The 20231-nt window shown below is 41.2% G+C and overlaps 1 protein-coding gene across 1 annotated transcript in view; it reads left to right on the top strand.

Moving 5' to 3' along the window:
• Tmc2 (transmembrane channel like 2) overlaps positions 1-20231 on the top strand; it is a 68016-nt gene that overhangs the window by 11202 nt on the left and 36583 nt on the right. Inside the window, exons 5-13 of the mRNA XM_047539241.1 lie at positions 1376-1457; positions 1817-1923; positions 4223-4321; positions 5702-5844; positions 7576-7723; positions 10652-10840; positions 16516-16695; positions 18201-18350; positions 19137-19265. Coding sequence (XP_047395197.1) covers positions 1376-1457; positions 1817-1923; positions 4223-4321; positions 5702-5844; positions 7576-7723; positions 10652-10840; positions 16516-16695; positions 18201-18350; positions 19137-19265 — 1227 coding nt within the window. The remainder of the gene's footprint in view (positions 1-1375; positions 1458-1816; positions 1924-4222; positions 4322-5701; positions 5845-7575; positions 7724-10651; positions 10841-16515; positions 16696-18200; positions 18351-19136; positions 19266-20231) is intronic.

Consider the following 20231-nt stretch of genomic DNA (forward strand, 5'->3'; position numbering starts at 1 on the left):
GTTCTCTTCTACTTCTTACTTAGCTTTCTGAGTCTTTTTTAAATTCCAAATGGATTTATTTCTGAAGGTTGAGGTTGGTGGAGAGAAAACACTTTGAATTGACAAAACAGCACCTACCCATCAGACAGACAAACAGCTTCTCTGGTTTCCAGTTGATACAAACTCTGGGTGTTGAGCTGGAGACAGAGCCATGTGTGTTAGTCAGCTTTATGCCACTATAACAAAATATCTGAAATAATCAACTTTAAAGAGAAAAAAATATTTGGGCCCACAGTTTTAGAAGTCTCAGTTCATAAGTGATTAGCCTCATTGCTCTGAGCCTGTAGGGAGGTAGCACATCATGTTAAGATCTTGTAGCAGAGCAAATCTGCTCACCTCATTTCTGGCAAAAGAAGAGAAGAAGTGGAATGGGCTGAGAGGCACAACTATCCCCTTTGAGGGCTCACCACCAATCACCAAAAGACCTCCCATTAGACCCCACCTCTCAAATATTCCACAGCCTCCCAATAATGCCACTCTGGAGAACAAGCTTTTAGCACATGGATCTTTGGGGGACTTTCAAGATTCAAATCATATCACTATTAGAGGGAGAAAAATACCTTCCTAACTCCTTTCAGAAAAGCAAGATCATTGGCTGGGTGCGGTGGTTCACGCCTGTAATCCCAGTAGCTCGGGAGGCTGAGGCAGGAGGATTGAGAATTCAAAGACAGCCTCAGCAGCAGCAAGGCACTAAGCAACTCAGTGAGACCCTGTCTCTAAATAAAATAGAAAATAGGACTGGGGATGTGGCTCAGTGGTCAAGTGCCCTGAGTTCAATCCCTGATTGAAAAAAAAAAGAAAGCAAGAAAGAAAAGAAAAGCAAGAATGGGCAGCCATAGGTTGACATTTTTTCCAATCCCACCAGTCTCCTAGTTTAACAATTCCTATCAAATTTAGATACTTGGCTGTCTGCCAAAGGTGTGTATGAGAGTTGGGAGATTTCTTTTCCTCTGAATTTCTATTTGAAGATGGAGAGAGTTGTATAAAAAGTGGCTAACCCAATTTGGTTCTCCAAACCATAAGTTGTACTCAGAATTTCTAAGTTCTTGTATAAACCGTCCAGTCCTGAGATGTTATCAGCACTGTAGACAAATGCAAGGTATTGGTGTTGCCCTGGCTTCTCTCTCAGTCTGTACCTGAATTTGGAAAGCATATGTTTGAGCATCCATCTCTGGCAGCCTGAACCCAGGAATGCAGAACATGGGAATTCCAAGATGGCAGCCTCATGCACATGTCGACCTCATATTGTCATGGCAACATCAACATGTCCTGCAATGTGCTCCTTTGTGCTCCAGGACAACACTAGTAACTGAGGATTTTACCTATTTAATTTCAGAAATGGATCAAGTTTAAGAGAGATTTTGATAATTTCAAGACTCAGTGTATTCCCTGGGAAATGAAGATCAAGGATATTGAAAGTGAGTATTTTGGAATCACTGTTTTTCAGTTGATTTCCTGAAGGCTTTCCATTGGTTGGATTGTGTTCTTGACCTTCTAAATAGACTTCTCATAGATTCTCTTGTATTTGAAAAAGAATGGGTTTTGAACTGGTAGGACCAAGATTTAAATTCATCGTCTTCACTTTCTACTTGCAGGTGCTTGGCAGCTCAGTTAATCCCCTGGGGCCTCAGGTTATTTAACTAGAAAAAGAAACTGGAGATCAGGATGTTTGTTCCATAGGCTGATGTGAAAACTGAGTCCATCACACACACAGAGTGCTCAGTCGTGTCAATTTCTTTCATCTGTACACTAAATCCACCATCTTTCCTCCCTCTAGGTCACTTTGGCTCTTCGGTGGCTTCGTATTTCATCTTCCTCCGGTGGATGTACGGAGTTAACCTTGTCCTTTTTGGCTTAATATTTGGCCTAGTCATAATCCCAGAGGTAAACAAACAAACAAACAACAAAACTTCTGTATCTTTGTATAGTGTTGAGGCTTTATATTAACCAAATACTCTGTTTTTCAAAAAGTCATTCATTTTAAATTCTGTATTCTCATTAATTGCCCAGATAGTTCAGAATAAAGAATGGAACCAAAATACTTGTGTTTTTGAATTAAGAAATGGATACTACTTTTTTTAATCTTTCATTTAACCCTAAGATCAGTAGAGAATTAATATCTCAGTGATTTTTTCTTATACCTAAAAAAAATAGAGAAATGGGTAAAGCTAAACAATAAGAGTAAAATATGAGGAAAAGCAAGGAAATGGTTATCATAAGATGAACTAAATCTTGGTTGCTCCTTGGTGTAGAAGAGGGATAAGCTTCTGGAGGGACTTACCCAGGGTATTATAAAGTCCTGGTGATTTTCTGTTTCTTAAGCTAAATAGTAGATGCACATAGTTAATTTTTTCTTTTTACAATTAAATGTACATATGTGCTATATATACTACTTTATATGCAATGTATTTCAAAATAAGAATATAAATTAAAATTGAAAAGAAACAAAAGGAAATTCCCTAAAGTGGAATTTAACAAAACAAAATAGTGATATATTAAAAATGACATACTGAAGCCTATGCTACAAAAATAAAGAGTGACTACTTTTCAATATTATTTTGAAATTTCTCCCTCATGCAGTTAGTCTGGAAAATTAAGCATCTTATGCATTTTGAACCCAAAAAAACCCATTATTTTAATTTGCAGGTGATTTGATTACAAATCCCAAAAATGTAAGTTACTCAATCAAAAACTACTAGAAATTAATATGAGTATATTCAGATGTCTGAAGTCAATTTAAATAGACAAACATCTTCAGGAATTCTCCATATTCTTAATATCCAGTTTAAAATAGAATTCAACATTTTGACATTTGCAACAGCAATAAATCTATGAAATAACTAGTGAAAATGTATCCTATGAGGGACACTATCGGGTATTACTGAACAAAAGTAAGATAATTGGAAGGCTACATTCTTGGAAGGATACAACTTGATATCATAAAAAGTCAATCCACCTTTTTTTTTTTTTTTTTGTACCAGGAATTGAACCCAGGGGCACTCAACCACATCCCCAGCCCTTTTTTATATTTTATTTAGAGACAGGGTCTCACTAAGTTGCTTAGAGCCTTGCTAAATTGCTGAGCCTGAGTTTGAACTTGCAATCCTCCTGCCTCAGCCTCCCAAGCTGCTGAGATTACAGGCATGCACCATCGTACCCAGCCAAAAGTCAATCCATCTTAAATCAATATATAAATTTAATTTTATTCTGATTTTTTTAATAATTAAAGATGCAAATAGGGCATATGTGTAAGGATACTGAGACCGATGTACACATGTAGAACTAGAAATACTCCACAACAGGGAATTCATAAAGTAAGTTTTTGTACATACACAAGATTCCATATTTTTAAATTCATTTTATTTGGGGAAATAGCTTATGACAGAGGGAACTGAACATAAAAGAATACTAAGCTCAATAACCAGACTGAAATGTATAGAGAACTCAGAAATAATTGATAGGAAGTATGTGACTATCTAGCATAGGAATAGGGTTGTGGATGGTGATGCATAATATTTAAAATGTTCTTCTCTACTTTGCCACTTTTTCCATGAGTGTGTGTTAGTTTTAAAATCAGGAAAGGGCAGCACCAAGCATGGGAGCACATGCCTGTAATCCAGCTGGTCCGGAGGCTGAGGCAGGAGGATTGAGTTCGAAGCTAGCCTCAACAATTTAGCAAGGCCCTAAGCAACTTAGTGAGACCCTATCTCAAAATGAAATATAAAAAAGGGCTGGGAATGTCGCTCAGTGGTTAAGCACTCCTGGGTTCAATCCCTGGTATCCCACCCCAAAAAAATTAAAATCAGGGAAGTGATTGATGTTATTTAAAAATTAATGTTATTATTTAAAAAAATTTTTGTACCAGGGTTTAAACCCAGGGGTGCTTGACCACTGAGCCACAGTCCCAGCCCTTTTTTGAAATATATTTTTATTAGAGACAGAATTTGCTGAGTTGCTCAGGGCCTTGCTAAATTGCTGAGGCTGGCTTTGAACTCGTGATCCTCCTACCTCGGCCTCTGGAGTTGCTGGGGTTATAGGCATGCGCTGCCGCGCCCAGCTCAAGATCAATGTTATTTCATGGGTGTCTCCTGCTCTGAGAGGGAAGTTTCTAATCCAGCCTATGCTTGTCTCTGTGTGTTTGTATTTTCTCCATTTATACCATGTCACTCTACCCCTGCACCAGGTGCTGATGGGTATGCCCTATGGAAGTATTCCCAGAAAGACTGTGCCTCGGGCTGAGGAAGAAAAAGCCATGGACTTTTCTGTCCTTTGGGATTTTGAGGTACTGTTGCCAACATGCACTTCCGTTTGGGGATCGAAGGTAAAAGATTGCATGGATAATGTGAAGTGTTGCATTTAATTATTGAAAAGCCCGCACGTTCATCAGGCAAGATGCTTTCCACATCCCTCTTGTGTCTGCCTTGACTACTGGCTTCGTTTGACCAGATCTGCCGTTGAAATAGTCTCCCTCTCCCGCTTGCTCTGGCTCATGGTCCTCTGCCTGTAACACTCTCCCTCCTTTTTGAGTCTTGCCTTGGTCTGCAACTCCAAGGCAGGGGTTCCTGAGGCTGGCCATGGCCATTCTGCCACCCACAGCAGGTCATTGCTGCTGCCGTCCTTCACTCTCAAAGTCAGGTTGAATCCCCTCAGAAATGTGTGAAATGAGTTGGAGTAATTTTCCTAGTGATTTGGAACAGGGATACCCAACTATACTGCTACTAGGGATTTCCTTTATTCTTCACATCATCAAGGATCCCTGTTGAAATATTCTATCTGCCAAAACCAAACTGAAGATGTTCCACAAAGATTGCTTACTATATATTTAGCAAAGACATGTAAAGAGGGCTAAAAACCTAAGTTTGCATTATAGCTAAATAATTATACCCAAAATTGTACTTATTACACCAAAAGCCAATTACACCTCAGAGTCAAAAATAAAACAAAATTTGAAATTCAGTTCATCTGTGGGCTTTATCATGTAGTTTTCTTTAGAAGTTGTGAAATATTGAAAAAGCTCACAAACTCCCATCTACTTTTTAGAGCATTAAGACTCTGGGGAGGCTGGGCATGGTGGTGCACAACTGTAATCCCAGTTGCTTGGGAGGCTGAGGCAGGAGGATCACAAGTTCAAACCCAGACTCAGCAACTTAGTGAGACCCTAAGCAACTTGGTGAGACCCTGTCTCAAAATTTTAAAAAATAATAAAAAGGGCTGGGAATGTGGCTCAGTGGTTAAGTGCCCCTGGGTTCAATCCCTGACACCAAAAACCAAAGCCAAAACGAACAAACAACCCCAGGGATAGGGAAGAATAACCCTGAGCTGTGCATGCCTGTGGGTGCAGGCGTGAGCTGCACACATAAGCTCGCCTCTTTCCCTGACTGATCTGGAAGTGGACAGAGCTCTCCTCTCCTGTCTCCATTCGCTCTACATCCTGGGGAGAGAAGGGGAATGAAGAAGGGAAAGAGGGGGACACCTGGTTGGACCCTGTAGTCACAGGGTCGGGGGTGGAGGTGGAAGGAGGAACAAGAGCACCCAGAACTCTTCCTTATCCCCTGAGACCCCAGTTAAAACGGGGACAGAAACCCCTGGTAGAACAGAAGTGTCTAACAGCTGTCTTCTCTGAACTTGCAAACCCTCGGCATTCCGACTTGTTGTCCCACAGGGCTACATCAAGTATTCCGCTCTCTTCTATGGCTACTACAACAACCAGAGGACCATTGGGTGGCTGAGGTACAGGCTGCCCATGGCTTACTTTATGGTGGGGGTCAGCGTGTTTGGCTACAGCCTGATGATTGTCATTAGATCGTAAGTATGATTATCTCGTGTATAGATTTTGACTTTCCTTCATGCAAACAGCTCCCTCCCTGAGTCTCTGTATACCTACTAACTTTCTTAAAGAGAAAACAAGGAAACAAATACACAAAACATATGCAAATTTTAATATGTGGTATAAAAATCATAAACCAGTGACTGTGAGGAGTTCTGGGAAATGGGATAGAAACTCCTTTAGATGAGACAGAGAACTGCCAGCCATGCTGAAAGTCTGAGGTGTGAAATTTTAGACAGAGGAAGGGCACTTGCAGAGGCCCGGAGGCAGCGAATAATCTAGTGGGTTCCCAAACTGCCAAAAGGTCAATATGGCTTGAGGGGAAGGAAGCATGGAACCTGGCAAGGTAATGCCCGAGGTTTGCAGGGCCTGTTTCTGCCTTCCTCCAGAGCTCAACTTTTTAGAAAAACACTATGACTCTACCTTGCATGTTGGTACCAAGTCCAGACCATGTAAAGCTATAACCAGTGAACCAATACTAAATAAACACATGCCGTTGTGATTAACCATGGCGACCTAAATGATCCCAGCTCTCCCTGTCTCTGTGGTCAGAAATGTTTTTTTAATATGTCTGTGCTTCTTAATTCATATTCTCTGAGGAAAACATTTGCCCCGTCCTGTGAATTGCCTTCTTGGGAGTTGGGGGACCCATTAGCCATGCTATGGGGTGTGGGGTGGGAGCACAGCCTCCTGCACAAACCTGACCACCGGGGGCCACATCCCCCTCAGCAGAGCCACACGGAGTGGCTTCTCCCAGGAGAACGTGGAGTCTCCGGCACAGGAGTAGAACCCCGCAGAGCCTGGTGGGACCTCCTGATAGGGCCGTGTGGAGCCCGGTGTGGCTTCCTGTTGCATCCTCTCGGGGGAAAGTGCTGCTGCTCACAGGCCCTGCCCAGCACTCAACAGTGACCACTGGGTGACATCGGGCCACCTATCTCTATCAAACAAAAGGGACAAAACAAGGAGACAAACTTGGTTTTATTCTTGGCCTTCATGTTATAACTTTTTGACTGTTCCTATCACAGCAAAGTATAGAGATATGGAACATCTCTATGATGAACCCAAAGTTAAGTCCTGTGAGAGCCAATCTAAAAAGCTAACACATGAGCCAGAATTAGGGAGAAGCACAAAGCCCCCCAAGTATCCGAGAGAGCCGCTGCTTGGAACTCTGTGATTCCCACAGGGCTGAATGCCACTTGAGCACAGAGAGGCTGAAGACAGGTAGGCTGAAATATGTGGGCCACAAGGAAGGTACTTGGAGCCAAGCTTGCTTAAGAAAAAAATGGATTACCAGATAGCCATACCACTTCCTCAGGGGTCACTGGCAAGGTACGTGCTCTATTCCAGAAAATAGATGACTTAGAGGAGTGTGTTTCTCTTTGAGGATAGAGTCCCCATAAAGAGTGAACCAAGCCAGAGGAAATCAAGTACAAGGATAGAAAACATAGTCAAATGTCCTGTATCCTGCAGGCTGCCTGTTACCCAGTTGACACCGTGTGTGCCTACAGGGGACTCTGAATTTGAGGAGAGGGGGAGGCCCCCTGATTATATCAAAGCTGACTGGGTTCAGGTCCCTACCTAGCTCGTTCCCTCTTTGAATGCCTGCCACCTGTTTGCTACCTGTGTCAAGCCTGACGCAGGCCAAGGATCCTTTGGGGTGACACAGCAGAAACAGGGCAGGCACGAGAACAGTGGTGTGTGCCCTACAGGATGGCCAGCAATACCCAGGGGAGCACAAGCGAGGGGGAGAATGACAACTTCACATTCAGCTTCAAGATGTTCACCAGCTGGGACTACCTGATTGGGAATTCAGAGACGGCCGACAACAAGTATGCGTCCATCACCACCAGCTTCAAGGTATTACCCAGGGCAGTTCCTACTTCCCGGACACCTCTGGGTCCTCCGGTCTTTAGAAGACTTGTCCCATCTGGGACATAGGAAATAAGATCCCACAAATAATCTGTGGCAAGAACTGTACCCATAGCATAAGCCTGGCCTGCAAGATGGCTTGTAGAAGGTACCCACAGTCCCTCTCCCACATGGTGGGAAATCCTGGATGCTGGGATCCTGTCCCGCCTATTTCCTCAGGAAACTGCTCTCTGCTGGAGAATATGGAAGGACTCATTGGGGTAACACTTGTCAACATTTTCTGCTTGCTATAGTCACCTAGGGAGCTGGTCCCATCCCCAAGATTCTGATGTAATCAGTCTGGGATGGGGTCCTGATTTGTTTTTTTGTTTTGTTGGTACCAAGGATTGAACCCAAGGGTACTTAACCACTGGGCCACATCCCCAGCCCTTTTTATATTTTATTTAGAGACAGAGTCTCACTGAGTTTCTTAGGGCCTCATTAAATTGCTGAGTCTGGGTTTGAACTCTCCATCCTCCAGCCTCAGCCTCCCAAGCTGCTGGGATTACAGGTGTGCGCCACTGCACCCAGCATGGCGTTCATTTGTTTGTGTTTGTTTTTTAAATCTCTGTAATGATTAGAACACCCAGGAAGAGTTGAGAACCCTGATTTTAGGATATGGGAATCAAGGAATCAACCCTATGTTTCATACAATCCACACAAAGTGATCTCACTGATTTGTTCACAGAAGAGATTTGGGCAGGCTACAGGATGATTGTTCATCTACAGTGACAAACCAGACACTAAACAAATAAACGAAGTCAGAAACTGTGGCACTCAAGCACTGCACATTGTATTTTCCCCCTGAGACTGTTAAACCTACCAAGTTCTTGCTGGTCCAATATTTCTCCTGTCTAATGCATCAGACCTGGTGCTTGGCTATCTGTTCTTCCATCCCCTCTCTCCCAGCCCTTCCTGGGAGGAGAACTGACTGCTGCCCTTGGATGGCATTGCCACCCACCTGTAGGCTTCAGCTTGCAATTCAATGCACAGGTTTAATGAGCCCAAGACCCATTGACCTGGCAATAGTGGTGGGTGGGCAGGGAGCCGACTGGGTTCTCTCCCCTTCTCCTTCTCACAGCAATGGGGAACCTGTGGCCACATGCATATGGGTAGAGGGGGCTTTGACTCTTCCTGCAGGGAGGGACAAGGATCAATGCCTAGAGCACTTTGAACATGTGAGGAGAAAGTCTTCTCCAAGTCCATTAAAGATGGAGGTAATACACTTACACAACAAAGCTGATGTTGTGAAAACTACGTGAGCTAATGTGCTAACTCCCACATGAGTTAGTGAACCTGATCGTGAACCTGATCCTAATCCCAAGGAGGCTTTGTTGTCTGGGAGAACTCATTTTCCCTTCTAGGTCTGCCACTTACTATTTGTGTCATTGTAGAGAGTTACTGTTACATGACACAAGGTCAGTAAACAAACATTATGTTCTGTATTTACTAGCAGAGAACAATTAGAAAATATTTGGCGGGAAGGGGTTTACCAGGGAGTGGCACTTAACTAATGAGCCACATCCCTAGCCCTTTTTATTTTTTATTTTGAGGCAGGGTCTCGCTAAGTTTCTTAGAGCCTCACTCAGTTACTGAGGCTGGCTTTGGACTTTCAATCCTTCTGCCTCCAGCCTCCTGAGTCACTGAGATTACAGGTGTGCACCACCATGCCTGACTAGAAAATATTTTTAAAATTCTATTTGCAGTAGTATTCAAAACCTAAAATACCTAGGAATAAATTTACCTACACACAATATATATGGGAACAATACACCAAAAAGGTACAAAACAGTGTTGAAAAAAATTAAGAAACCCTTCAAAAATGGAGAAATATACTATATTCATGGATAAGAACTGGAGTGGAAAACTATGACCAGGTGGCCAAATCCTGCCTGCTGTATACTTTTGTGAAAAAAAAATTTTTTTTGAGATATATCCATGCCCATTATTTACTTATTGTCTATGGTTACTTTCATGCTATAATGGCATAGATGAGTAGTCATGAAAGAGATCATATGGCCTAAAAGCCAACAATAATTACTGTCTGGACTTGGGTAGGAAAAGTTGCTGAGCCCTGTATTAGAAGACTCAATAGTGTTAAGATTCAATTTTATCTATTGATTTAAAACAACCCTAAACAGCTACTGAGATCTCTTGGTCTTAATATCTATAATGTGGGCAATAGTAACTATTACATTGGTTTTCTGTTAAGAGAGATAATAAATGGAAAATGTTTCTACCATGTCTGACATTTAGTAAGTATTCAGTAAATCTCAGCCTTTCTTATTACATGTACCAAAATAAAAATAACAAAATATACTTTATTTCTGCTTTTTTGGTTTGTTTGTTTGTTTTAACCAGGGATTGAACCCAGAAGTACTTAACAACAGAGAGACATCCCAGCCCTTTTTAATATTTTGTTTAGAGACAGGGTCTTGCTGAGTTGTTTAGTGCCTCACTAAGTTGCTGAGGCTGCCTTTGAACTCTTGATCTTTCTGCCTCAGCCTCTCCAGTCACTGGGATTACAGGTTAAAATATATTTACCTGGCTAAAATATATTTTCTTAAAAAAATAATAACTGGGCTTGGGTTGTGGCTCAATGGTAGAGCGCTTGCCTAGTATATGTGAGGCACTGGGCTCCATTCTCAGCATCACATATAAATAAATAAAATAAAGATCCATTGACAACCAAAATATATGTATATTTAAAAAAAATAATAACTAACTCTCCATAGGACACAGGGCATTACATCATTCCCCCTGTATTATTTATATTTATTTATGGAAATACAAAAATTAGTTTTCTCAGGGACTCAACAACCATTATTGTTGGTTCCTGGCCTGACCTTATTCATATCTCATTTTCATACAACTAAGGAATCAATAGTGGATGAACAAGAGAGTAACAAAGAAGAAAATATCCATTTGACAAGATTTCTTCGTGTCCTGGCTAACTTTCTCATCATTTGCTGTTTGTGTGGAAGTGGGTATCTCATTTACTTTGTGGTGAAACGATCCCAGGAATTCTCCAAAATGCAGAATGTCAGCTGGTATGAAAGGAATGAGGTAAGAAGGACATTACTAATGAAGTGAATATTGAAGGCAAATACTGAATTCACTGGTTCCTGTATTATTCAGCAGAATTACTAGAAGTCTAGATTATAGAACTTATTTTAAGAAGTGGAATTGTATCACTTTCCAAAAGTAGCATGAACATTTTGAGCAAAGAATCACCTATTATTAGACTTTGGTGGTTAACCTTTGTAACTAGATAAAGATGGATTATAATTATCATGTCAATCAACTGGACAACCAGTTGTCCTAACACCAATTATGAAAAAGGCGATCCTTTCCTGTACTGTACATCTTAAATCAAGTGTCTATTAACATATGGATGTGATTCTGGGCTCTTTTCTATTCCTGCACTAATAACATGCTGACATACTATACTGACTCTTAGTTTGCCTTGGTATCTGGTAGAGTGAATTCTGTCATGGAGATTCACAATAAAAGACATTAAGGTTTTATTGTGTTTATATGGAATCCATAAATCTCTTTTGAGAGTTTGATATCTGTGTTGGTGTGAAAAGGCCACAGAGTCTTCCTACCCTTGTATGCATAGTCCTTTGCAATGTGATTTTATAGTTTTGCTCAGAAAGAGGTGGCTGCATTTCCCATTCCACTGGGAGCCTAGGCCTTAGTCTGCTGGAGCTGCCATAACAAAATACTACAGACTGGGTGGATTAAATAACAGGAATTTACTTTCTCACAATTCTGGAGGTTGGAAGTCCAAGATCAAGGTATTGGCAGAGTTGGTTTCTCCTGCAGCTCCCCTCCTTCACTTGTAGATGGCTGCCTTCTCTATGTCCTCACGTGACCTTTGCTCTGTGTATGTGTATCCCCCAGGACTCTATGTCTTATAAGGACACCAGTCATATTCAATTAGGGCCAACTTTTTAACTTCATTAAACCTTAATTACTTCCTTAAAAGACCTACTTCCAAACACTACCACACTAGGGGTTAGAGCGTCAACGTATGAACTAGGGGCGTGGAGACAGTTGAGTCCAACTAGGCTGGAGAGACAAGGTTTCTGCCCTGGGACTTATCTAGAACAGAAGGAAGGGAGAACCTTGTGGGCTCCCCTCACCAAACTGATCTGCATCTCCCTGATAACTTCTACTCTTGCAGTAGTTGTTCTTAAATATTCGTCAGGAGATGTTCATGCAAACAATATTTCCTGAGTTCTGCACATTCATAATTGTCTGAGCTCTTTATACTTAAAAGCCAGTTTTTGTTTGTTTGTTTGTTTGTCGGGTACCTGGGATTCAACTCAGGGGCTCTTGACCACTGAGCCACATCCCCAAGCCTATTTTGTATTTTATTTAGAGACAGGGTCTCACCGAGTTGCTTAGTGCCTCGCTTTTGCTGAGACTGCCTTTGAATTCTCAATCCTCTTGCCTCAGCCTCCTGAGCTGCTGGAATTATGGACGTGCACCATCACGCCTGGTTAAAAACCAGTTTTGTTGGATATGAAATTCATGGCTCACATTTTCTTTCCTTGAATGTCTTATATATATAACTCCATTGTCTTCTGGCAAAAAGCACTTCTGTCAGAAAGAATTCTGATATACTATTCTAATTTTCTTTTCCTTATAGTCACTTGCTTCTCTTCCCTACATGCCAAGAGGAAATTTCTTTTCTTTAAAGTCCATTAATTTTACTAGACTATATCTTTGTGTCGTTCATTCTGAGTTGATATTATCAGGTATATAGTGTTTTTTTTCCAAATAAAAAGAAAATTCAGTGATCACCATTTGACCCAGATATTCCACTCCTTTGGTATTTATCCAGTAGAACTAAAATCAGTACACCATAGTGATACATGTAGTTTATAGCAGCACAATTCACAATAGCCAAGTATGGAGCCAACCTAGGTGTCCATCAACAGAAGAATGGATAAAGACAATATGGTATATACACATAGTGAAGTTATACTCAGCCATAAAAGAGAATGAAATTATGCCATTTGCTGGTAAATGGATGGAACTGAAGAGAATCATACTAAATGAAATAAGCCAGACTCAGAAAGTCAAGGGTCAAATGTTTTCTCTCATATACAGAAACTAGAGAGAAAAAAAAGGAATCTCATGAAAATAGAAGGAAGACCAACAGAGTAGAGGAAGGGATCAAGAGGGAGGGAGGAGGGGGAAGGACAGGTATGCTATCCATGAATGTTATCGATCAAATTATGTGCATGCCTGAATCTGTCACAATAAATCCCACTATTATGTATAATTACAACACATCAATAAAAACCATAAAAATTTTAAGTGACCATAACTTGTTTTCAATTTAAGGAACAAGTAATTGAACTATGGTTTTTAAAATTTGTTCTGCTCTTTTGTTTGGGTTTTCTTTGAAAACTCCTTTTATGCATATTTTGGATCTTCTTTGTCAAGCTCCAATACATATCATTTTCTCTCAAATTATATTAACCTCTTTCTTTATTTTTTTATTTTTATTTATTTATTTATTTTAATTTTTTTTGTGGTGCTGGGGATCAAACCCAGGGCTTTGTGCTTGCAAGGCAAGCGCTCTACTGACTGAGCTATCTCCCCAGCCCAAACTCTTTCTTTATTGATCTTTTTTATTTTTAAGATCCTCCTTCTTTTCATGTTTTGTTTCCCTTGTCATTATTATATTTATTGATTTCTCATGATTTTTTTAGTTACATTCTTCACTGTTAATATGGCATTTCCCTTTATTTTTAATTCTTTGCTAATTCCTGTTGTCCCACTTTTGTTTTTTTCTGATTTTTATTTATATTATTATTTCATGACTTGTGACTCTTCTTAACATCTTTCAGCTTGTTTTTAAATGCTAGAGTAAAATGTGGACTGTTTTGTACAAATAACTTTTTGGTGTGCTTTCATGCTTAAAGGTGTTTTATCTTCTCTTCTTTTTTCTTACAACTTTGCCTTTGACCTCAGAAGTTTTTTTTCTACTGTTTATTTCTATATGAAGTTAGTTTTCATGAGCAATTAGTGTGACATGGTTCAGGATAACTTTTCTGACTTAACAGAGCTTTGCTTCCATTGTTTGGGTGAATTTGATGGGGATTGAACCCAAGGCCTTGGGCATGGCAAGGCAAGCACTCTACCAACTGAGCTGTATCTCCAGCCCCTCCCTCATTGGATTGAGCCAAGTTCCTTGCAGCTTCAACTGCTGTTCTCAGATTTAGCCGTCCTGCTTTGATGAAGTGTCTATTGGCTTTTCTAACATTCTCTGGTCTCTGACTTGTTTGCTTCTCTTGGCTTCCTCTCATGCAGACACCAGTATCTCATCAGCTCTTAGGGCTGTTAGCTGTGTGTTCACACCTTCTTATATGTCAGGATTCATGGCAACCCTGTGTCACCTATTTTGGTTGCCTCTGGATTTTTGGTTTTGTTATTTAGCTGCTTTGTCCACTTTGAACATAGAGTAGAAGAGTGAGGAACAGCCCAGGAGAGCTGACCAACCTGCAGTTGGCCAACCGTTCCACTGCAATGAGAATGTCCCACTGAACTCAGATCTGGTTATACTACTCAGGATTCTCCCAAAATTGAAGCCAAAATTGAGTATTTACCAGCCTCTGGGATAGTAGATTTACATACATCTTCTCTTTTGATTCTCACAAGAACTGCCATCCTCATTTTATGAATGAAGAAACAAGATAAGCTTTGTTACTTTTGCTAAGTTATAGAGCCAGCAAGTATTAAAGAGCTGGGACTGGAAACCAGAAAGCTAACTCCAAATGCCACATTCTTGACCACACTCATGGCCTCTCCTGTCAGTTCTCTTATGTGATCTGAGTTTCCTGTCTTTGATGCTCTTGAGATGAGGGCTACCATGGTGATGCCTACCCAACTCACAACTTGTACAGATCACCAAGCACTGCACAGTAGGACTCATTTGCTCCTTCATGAAGCAAGTATCCTTTGGTGTGCTGATCTCAAATCCTTTGTATATATACCCAAAAGTGCACTGCTCAATTCATGACAGCCAGGAAGAAGAGAGAGAGGGAAAGAGAGAGAGAAGAGCGATTGAAAAAGAAGGGGACGGGGACAAGAAATACCCTTAATTGTTGTTTTAGTCAGTTTTTCTGCTGCTGTGACTAAAAGACCTGAAAGAACAATTTTAGAGGAGGAAAAGTATATTTGGGGCTCACAATTTCATGGTTTCAGAGGTCTCAGTCCACATAAGGCTAGCTCCATTCCTCAGGGTTCAAGATGAGACTGAACACTGTGGCGGAACAGTGTGGTAGAGGGAAGCAACTCACATGATGATAAGGAAACAGAGAGAGAGACTCCACTTGCCAGATACAAAACATGTACCCCAAAGGCACACTCCAATGCCTCATCTCCTCCAGCTGCACCCTACCCACTTTCAGTTACCACTCAATTAAGCCCATCAGGGAATGAATTCACTGATTGGATTAAGGCTGTCATAACCCAGTCATTTGTCCTCTAAACCTTCTTGCATTGTCTCACACATGAGTTTTTTGGGGACACCTCACATCCAAACTATAACAATTTTACACATTAGTGGGGTTCATTGGTATATTTCAACACATGCATACAGCATGCCCTGGTTAATCCCAGACTACCTTTATCACTCCTCCCAACTCCTCCCCTTCCCAATTGCTAGAAATCACTATTCTACATTTGGGTTAATGATGTTTTTTAACTTCCACGTAGCACAGAAAACGTTGGTACTTATCTTTCTGGGTCCAGTTTATTTCACTTAGTGTTCTTCAGTTCCTTTCATTTTGCTGTAAATAACAGGATTTCTTTTTTTTTTTTTTTTTTTTTTTTGCGGTGCTGGGGATTTGAACCCAGGGCAGGATTTCATTCTTCTTCAAGTTGAAAGGATATTTCTTTGTATGTATGTGTGTGTATATATATAATATATATATATATATGTATATTATATATATTTGATATGCAAATATATCATTTGATATATATTTATTTGATATATATATATATATATATACACATTTTCCTTATCCATTTATCCATTGATGGGCAACTAGGGCATTTCCATATTTTAGCTATGGTAAAGTGTTACAATAAATATGGGATATGCAGGCATCTCTTTGGTGTTTTGGTGTGCCAATTTCATTTCCTTTGGGTACATACCCAAAAGTGGAATCACTGAATCGTATGGTAGATCTTCTTTCAGTTTTGGGAGGAACTTACTTACTGTTTTCCATAATGACTGTATTAATTTACATCCCCACCAACATGTATAAGAGTTCCTTTCTTCTCACCTCTTTGCTGACATTTGTTGTTATTATTTTTTTAGTCACAGCCATTCTAAATGGGGTGAAATGACATCTCATTGCAGTTTTGATTTGCATTTGCCTGATGGATAATTGTATTAGTCTAGTTTTGATTAACATGTATTAATTATACATATCAGTGGGGTTCAGTGGGATATTTTCTCCTTTAAGAAATTTTGTTTTTTATTTATATAAACAGCAACAATCATGAAAGCAACCAACTAGGGGTCAGTGATGATGTGCAGGCATATGCTGACTGCTCAGGGTCATACAGAAAGTCACAGATACCCCAGGGAATCCCAAGGGGCAGAGGAGGGGACAGCAGGGAGATGGACTGGTCATGGAGTTCAGGCATGGTGGCCAAGAAAGTAATGTGGAAGACACAAGTAGCCCAGACTCACTGTCCTGATTTCTCAGGTCGAGATTGTGATGTCCTTGCTTGGGATGTTTTGTCCCCCTCTATTTGAAACCATCGCTGCCCTGGAGAATTACCACCCACGCATTGGACTGAAGTGGCAGCTGGGACGCATCTTTGCACTCTTCCTGGGAAACCTCTACACATTTCTCTTGGCCCTGATGGATGACGTCCACCTCAAGGTAAATGAACTCCCCCAATGCCTGGAATCCACCATATTTCCTTTTGTAATATAGTAATTTCATGATGCAAAATTTATATTAGTTAAATGTTGGAAGTTTAGAAAAAGGAAATGAAGAAAAAATGTCTACACACTCCATGACTCAAGGACCATGATTGTTTACATTTTGCTATACTTCTTTATCCTTTCTCCGTGTCATTGACATGCCATTTAGTACCTTGAATGTTTTATCTGTATCCCTTCCCATCTTGCTTCATAGCTTCCATAGTGATTCACAGCTAAGTCATTGTCTGTGGAGATGATGGGGCAGTTAACTGAACCACTCATCAACGCTGGCCAGTTATGCAGCACCCACTGTGGGAGGCCCTGGGGCACAGCAGAGAGCAGGAAGCAGCCCTGTTCCAAGTGCATTCATGCTCTGGGCCAGGAGACAGATGCATTCATTATGGCATGTGATGGGATTACTGCAAAGTCAGAGAAGCCTGTCAGTGCACACAGAGGAGGGGTTCCATCCAGCCATCTGTACATTTATTTATTTATTTATTTTTGAGAATGATTTACTCCGGGTTTATTCCAGGCATATGAGGTAGTAGGGACAGAGAAATGGCTAATAAAAACAGGACTTCCCTCAGCATACAGTCTCATCAATAACAGATGAATGGACAATTACAGAACAGAGTGAGATAAGCTGTGGAAAACTTCCTGTGAGTCCCAAGGAACATCCACCTCAGACAAATCTTAGCAAACACTGAATAAAGCAGAGGAAATCGCCAACGCCAACAGGAAATGTGGGCAGCTGAACAATGGAGTGGAGAGAATGAAGTGAAAAATTAGACTGGAAGCAGGGAGGGTGATGAATGACACCCCTTTTACCCTTCTTCCACCTGAGGTTAGTGGTAAACTGTTAGAAGGTTCTAAACATGGCAATGACTGACTCTCGCCCTTATCCATCCGGGTACCCTCATCTCTGGCTTCCTTCCCAACACAGGAGATTGCTCCTCCCTCCTGAACCTCACATTGTCTCCATGGGCAGAAGTCTCTCTTGCCTCTCTCTTCACCCTTCTCCCCATGTTTGACTAGTTGACTAATCCTCCCTGTTGACACTGCCCCCAGGAAGTCTTCTCCGTCTCAACATTGTCACCTGTCATTTACTAGACTTAAACGTCCAGAGGGAAGACCTGTCTCTCTTGGTCAGTTCTGGCATCACTATCCTGTATGCCAAGAAAAGACCCTGAATAAATTATTCTCAAAAAAGAATGAATGGATAGATGAATCGATGGATGGATGGATAGAGGGATGCTAACTTAGAGGAGAAGACCCGAGAACTTCAGCCCATTGCTCCCTTTCCTGGATAGATTGAAAGGCCAGGGAGAGAATTCCTGCAAAGACTCTGCAAGGGTAGAGCAGGGGTTGGATGGCAGGGTATGGCATCTGCTAGCTTCATGTGTGGTTCCTGCAGAAACAGTTGGGCTCTTTCCAATCCCATATCTCCATATTCTGTTCTAGCTTTCTAATGAAGAGACAGTAAAGAACATCACTCATTGGACTCTGTTTAACTACTACAATTCCTCAGGTTGGAACGACAGTGTCCCCCGGCCACCCCTGCACCCTGCAGATGTGCCTCGGGGTTCTTGCTGGGAGACAGCTGTGGGCATTGTGAGTAGTTATGCTCTCTGAAAAGGTGCCTATTGTTCTCAGTTCTTTGTTGTTCCTTCTTTGATGTTTCCATTTGAGGAAAAACCCTGAAAACGCATCCACTGTTCATATCCAGCAGGAATTCCTTAATTATTTGGAGGGTAGACCCTCCGTGACTGGAGAACTGCAAATCTACTTGCTATCTTAAAAACTGTGTTGAGTGGATCCTTTCAATTTTTCAAAAAAAAAAAAAAGTTAGTAAATGATGTGTATTTAACAAAAGTAGGGAAAGCTTTGTTCTTTTGCTTTGGGTTCTTCTACATTTTATTCTCTCCATAAACTTGGGAAAAAATCTGATTAGTAGCAAATGGGAAAAAAATCAGCTGCTGTTGCTGGTGAATGACAGTTGTGTTCAGTCCTAATGGGGACAACTGGCATTTCCGAGCAGGTGGGGGAAGCAAGGCGGGAACCTCAGGTTTTACTGATGATGATTTTGATGTACGAGGTATTGTCAATGTACCAGGCAATATGCACACAATCTGCAAACCTCTCAGAAAGAGTGATATCATGACTGGTTCCAAGATTATTCCAAAGCCATACAACTAGTAATTTATAGAGCTGGGACTGAACTTAAGCAATCTCCAGAGCACAAGGTCCTTTCTCTGCACCACCTCTACCGTGAAGAATCAGAAGCCCACAGAGGTGGATTCTGGCAGATGGGGGAGAGTTTGTATGGCTACAGTCAGTTGGGAGAAGAGGGCAAGATCAAACCCTGCCCACTCCCTTTTTCTGTGTTCCTTTTTGCAGGAATTCATGAGGCTGACAGTGTCCGACATGCTGGTAACATACATCACCATCCTGCTGGGGGACTTCCTACGGGCTTGTTTTGTCCGGTTCATGAATTACTGCTGGTGCTGGGACCTGGAGGCTGGATTTGTAGGTTACTTTCATAGACATTTCACATAAAGGTGCTTCAACCATCTTCTTTGGCACTTATAGCCAGATGTGTTCTTGTGCATTTCATTTTTTTCTGTGCTTCATGAAATTCTCTGCTCTGTGAAGTGGGTAGTATTTGATCTGTATCTCTTTTAAGGGTCCTTTTTGCCTTCATGGAAGCAACTTTTCTTTTGCCCAATGTGACTTTATCCAGGAGAGGTAGGTATTCAGTCTTTGGAAAAGGTGAACCGTACACTTCAGTACTGAGCAGATGGTTGGTTAAGGAATACCTGCACAGTGGGTTTTTGCACATTAGCATCACCACAAACATGAGTAATGCATTGTACTGTGATGGTAGGATGGTTGTGATGTTACTAGGTGATAAATTTTCAGCTTCACTATAAAGAAAGAAGAAAGAAAGAAAGAAAGAAAGAAAGAAAGAAAGAAAGAAAGAAAGAAAGAAAGAAAGAAAGAAAGAAAGAAAGAAAGAAGAAGGAAGAAAGAAAAGAAAGAGAGAGAGAGAGAGAAAAAGACTGACTTACACAACATCAACTCTCCTTAGGGAGGCTGAAATCCTAGGATGGATGTGAATGTTTTACAAAGTCCTGAACACACAAAAAACTCAGTAACCATCTGGTTTATGCTTTGAGAAACCTCTTGTGTCTCCTATTCCTTCCTCCTGGAATGCTCCTCTTCCCCACTTACCTGGTAAACTGCTCATTCTAAACATGTGCCATTTCTTCTCCAGAGCGACCTGCTCTGATCTGGTAGCACCTCTGGCACACTCATTTTTCCTGTGCATGTCTCTTCCACACACCTCATTGGCCCACCCATCAGTCACTGGTGTTGGGGGCTCTCCCTTAACTGAGCTCCCAGTGAGAGGCTCCACATCCTGGTTACCTATGTAACCCTCATACTGGTTTGCAGTGGGATGCCTGGTTTAGGTAAGGGTGCATATTTCCATCA

This window comes from Sciurus carolinensis, chromosome 2, assembly GCF_902686445.1.
Source record: "Sciurus carolinensis chromosome 2, mSciCar1.2, whole genome shotgun sequence".
NCBI classification, from domain to species: Eukaryota; Metazoa; Chordata; class Mammalia; order Rodentia; family Sciuridae; genus Sciurus; species Sciurus carolinensis.